The sequence below is a fragment of the Artemia sp. Qi Xiang Cuo genome, chromosome 15 (genome assembly GCF_049724085.1).
Source record: "Artemia sp. Qi Xiang Cuo chromosome 15, ASM4972408v1, whole genome shotgun sequence".
In the NCBI taxonomy this organism is placed as follows: Eukaryota; Metazoa; Arthropoda; class Branchiopoda; order Anostraca; family Artemiidae; genus Artemia; species Artemia sp. Qi Xiang Cuo.
Genome location: NC_142808.1, coordinates 56673859 through 56677742, shown reverse-complemented (window position 1 = coordinate 56677742; position 3884 = coordinate 56673859). Strand labels below are relative to the sequence as shown.

The following is a 3884-nucleotide window of genomic DNA, read 5'->3' as shown; positions in this document are numbered from 1 at the left end:
CGTGGATATATATATATATATATATATATATATATATATATATATATATATATATATATATATATATACATATATTTATATATATATATATATATATATATATATATATATATATATATATATATATATATATATATATATATATATATATATATATATATATATATAGATGTACTTAACGTAAAGTAAAGGTCTTTCAAGCTTGATTTTTATTAGTGTAGTTTTTATTCTGTTGGCAACGTTGGATACTTGATTATTTTGTGTTTCTGTCTGATGTGTGATTTATTTTCACAGTGCGTGTTTATGCTGTGGTGATACACTAATCAATAGTATTATGTACGGATATGGCAGTGTTATGTTTCAGCATTGAAAGTGTTCAAGTCGAAAGCCCCGTCTCAATTAGTGTAATAATAGTCATAAGGAAACTTTCAAAAGCTTATACAATAATTGTGGAGAGCATATTCCGCCTTTTATTAGTTTTTTTCTCTTGTCCATTTTTGTAAATTTGCCCCGTTTTGTTTCATTCAACAGAGATAGTGCAGTGGATTGATCTTTCTATCACAAAAGGGGCAGCCGAGAAGGGGGCCCGTCGGTTGCATAAATTTTTTCATCATTTTTAGACAGTTTGATCTTAAAAGTTTCTAACATGTTCTAGAAAATATTCAATAGAGGGGATTGATGTTTCTTTACAACGTCAAAAATATTGAAGATTTTGGAAAATGATTCTTGAAGTTATTAGAATACCCGGAAATGCTTTTCGTTTTCTTAGCTTTTAGAAACATCTGCTATGATCATTGAGAGACGCGCAGTTGCCCCACCCATTCAACAGTATTAGCAAATATAGAGACTAATGCCACGCTGCGTATCTTTCGTTTCATTAGGTACAATTGTAACCTGACATCAGTGTTTCTACTATCTCCGAATTTTCCCTTATGCCACACCGTCCCCAATTTACCACTATCCTTAATGCGACACTGCGTATCTTTTGCTTGGTTCAAATTGATTGTATCCTAGGATTAGTATTTCCACTATCCCCAGACTTTTTGACATTCCCCAAAAGAAAATTGGGTTCTCTGAAATCTCGCCCAAAAGTTAACGATTTATTTTTCGGGTTTACGTTCACGTATTCATAAGCGTTAATTTCCGTGGAGATTCAAGAGAACCAATTTTTGTAAGGAACCCCAAAAATTCGGGAATAGAGGAAGTAGCGCCTGACGTATCTGTACATAATCTTATTAAGTAACATGTGACCTGTTGCTCCGAAAGCAAGATTGACTTCCATATTTTGAAGAATTACCAATTTTAAATAAAAAAGTAGTTTTCTTTTCCCGGCGAGTAGAATGAATCCAGAATAGCTCCTCCTAAACTTCTTGAATAGTCAAGTTATCAGTAGATACTCAAAGTGTATAGTGAAACTTTATTCTTCTAAATATTCAATTTTTTATTATGGGCGCCACGAAGATCTTGTATGCTTAGGTGTATTGGAGATTCCTGTCTAAGCGGGGGAGGGGTGTATCACCGACTCTTTTATTCAGAAAGTGTCCAAAAGATGTACTTTTCCTACAACTTCAGGGAATTGCCCTTCGGGGAGTGTAAAAGGGAGCCCTCATTTGAGGTTAAAATTTCATATATCGTGTGCCAAATTAAAGTTTAGGCTATAAGTAGGACTTTCTTACAGTCTTTGGATTTCTCCAATGCTCCCTATTTTTTAACTCCTCTCGCACTCTCAGAGAGAAGCTGAGACAGTTCCTCTGCTCTTAGCTCCCCTTTCCCACTAGAACGCTCGTGAATACGTTTTGCTCATGTCACTAAATTCTCCTTTTTATATTTCCGTACGGAAACTTGTTTTGAACGGATTTGACTTCCTTTATTTCTTTTTGCTTTATTTTGATTATGATAAGGTCCTACAAATTAATTTGTGGTTCAAAAATTTCGTTTATAAAATTGCGTAATGTTAGTTATGTAATGTGAACTATTGATGGTAAACGCCAAGATATTTACTCCGTTGTGTCTAACGCATTTCAAGAAGAATTTAAAGAATTTATTTACATTTTCGAAATACTTCCATTTCGTTTTAAACTTAAATCTTTCTATAAATTGTCGCTGCGGTCTTCAGCCTTCACCTTTTAATTTCGGCTCTCAAGCATTAAACGAATGCCATTTCACGGAATTTTATCTCAAGAAAGCAACTTGTAATTTAGCTCATTATAAGCTTCTTCCAAAATGAATTATTTTCGTTTGGCGACCCTGAAGCAAAGGCGTTTGCCATGGCCTGAAACCATTTCCCAGTGGATTGGCTTTGTAGCCAATTCTTGGGAAGAGGTTTGAACTATGGCTATTGGTACTCTTTAAATGGAACTCTTAAGTGCTATCCATTCGTTTCCGTTATGTACTTAGTGTATATACCTTATGTCTTCTTTTTTTTTGTATTCAGCGTAATTTTCACATCACGCAAAGAGGGATGTACAATCGTGTTTTTTGGCTTCTGATTTTCCACGAGTGTTGCGAGGTAGTGGTTATTTTTTTAGATGATATTTCGACTGTTATACCTAGTCATACGAAATAAAGTAAAAAATTCTTACTCTTTTTGGATAATTTAGAGGGTATAATATAGTGTTTTAGTTTCGTAGAAAGTGATTCTTTTCGCACAAGTAGGGACGGTGCTTTATGTCAACTACTAACAACTGGGAAAACACGTGTCCATCTAAACATACCACGACACACAACGGTCGCAACTCTTTAGGGCTGAACGCCACGCGAAGGGCAGGTTTGAACTGTAATTCCAGGCATGACATATTTCCATTTATTTTGCTGTCAATGACGTTGTTTCTATTCCAAGAAATTGCGAATAAAAATCGAGGTTGAAAATAAAAAGTCAACGAAAATGAAAATTTATTGTTGGAATTGGTACATAGAAAGCTACACACCATATATATCTAAAAATATTAGAAAGATTTCAGGGGTGATTTTTGAATGAAATAGACTTGCATATACAATTATGAAGTTGTTGGTAGTAGCGGGCGCCAAATTTAAAAAAAAGAAGCGTGGGTAATAAATCAGCAGAAATAAGCTAAAACCATATGGCGCTAAAAAGACCAAATAATTTACCTTCCCTTTTAAGGTTCAGCTGTCTTTAGGAATGAACACATAGTTTTGCTTATTTATTTCCATGGTTCAACGTGGCAACACTGATGAAAATGTGTTTCTGCCCTAAAACCTTCACAATTTCGAAAGAACCAAAAGAGAAAATCTTGCATATATCGCGGCGTTCGGATGCGAGGACAGAATATGTTATATTCTGACGTCCTTGGTACATTGAACTATTTCGTTATTACTAAATTGATTAACTTGATTTACTGATTGATTAAACGATTTACTGTTTATATTCTTTGGAAAATGTCATTGAACAAAAAATGAAATTACAAGGGTTTTTGCTATCCATAATGATTTACTAAGTTATAAGATTGTGTGATATTTTAATGCCTGGTGGCGCAAATTTACAAGAGCCCAATTTACAAAAATAGAGGAATGGGAAAAAAAGTTCACAACTACAATGAGTATGTTTATTCTAGACGGTGTCGTCTTCAATCGATGGAATCCAAAAGGCCTGAAAAAAAAAAGAAATTTAAGAAATGATTTCTTGTGAAATTGTGCTTGACGTGAGATTGTGATACTTTGACTAATATTACTGCTACAACTAGTAACTCTCTGCAGCACCAAGCCCCCTGATGCCAAAACGGCTGCACACGCTTCTCCTCAATCGGAATCCAATCATAGCTTTCTCTTTCACCATCAAAATACGTTCAAGATTCTTCAAGTGTAAGGCATCTTTCCACCCTTTCGGGGTAGACCTGCTTTTCGCTTGGCCGGAAAAAGCGATCTTT

General features: G+C 34.6%; 1 protein-coding gene across 1 annotated transcript in view; it reads right to left on the bottom strand.

Annotated features, from left to right (window-relative positions):
- Positions 1-3459: 3459 nt before the first annotated feature.
- Positions 3460-3884, bottom strand: part of Wdr82 (WD repeat domain 82) — an 88482-nt gene continuing 88057 nt past the window's right edge. The window contains exon 8 of the mRNA XM_089101871.1: positions 3460-3607. Within this exon, the coding sequence (XP_088957997.1) occupies positions 3569-3607 (39 nt within the window). The 3' untranslated portion in view covers positions 3460-3568. The remainder of the gene's footprint in view (positions 3608-3884) is intronic.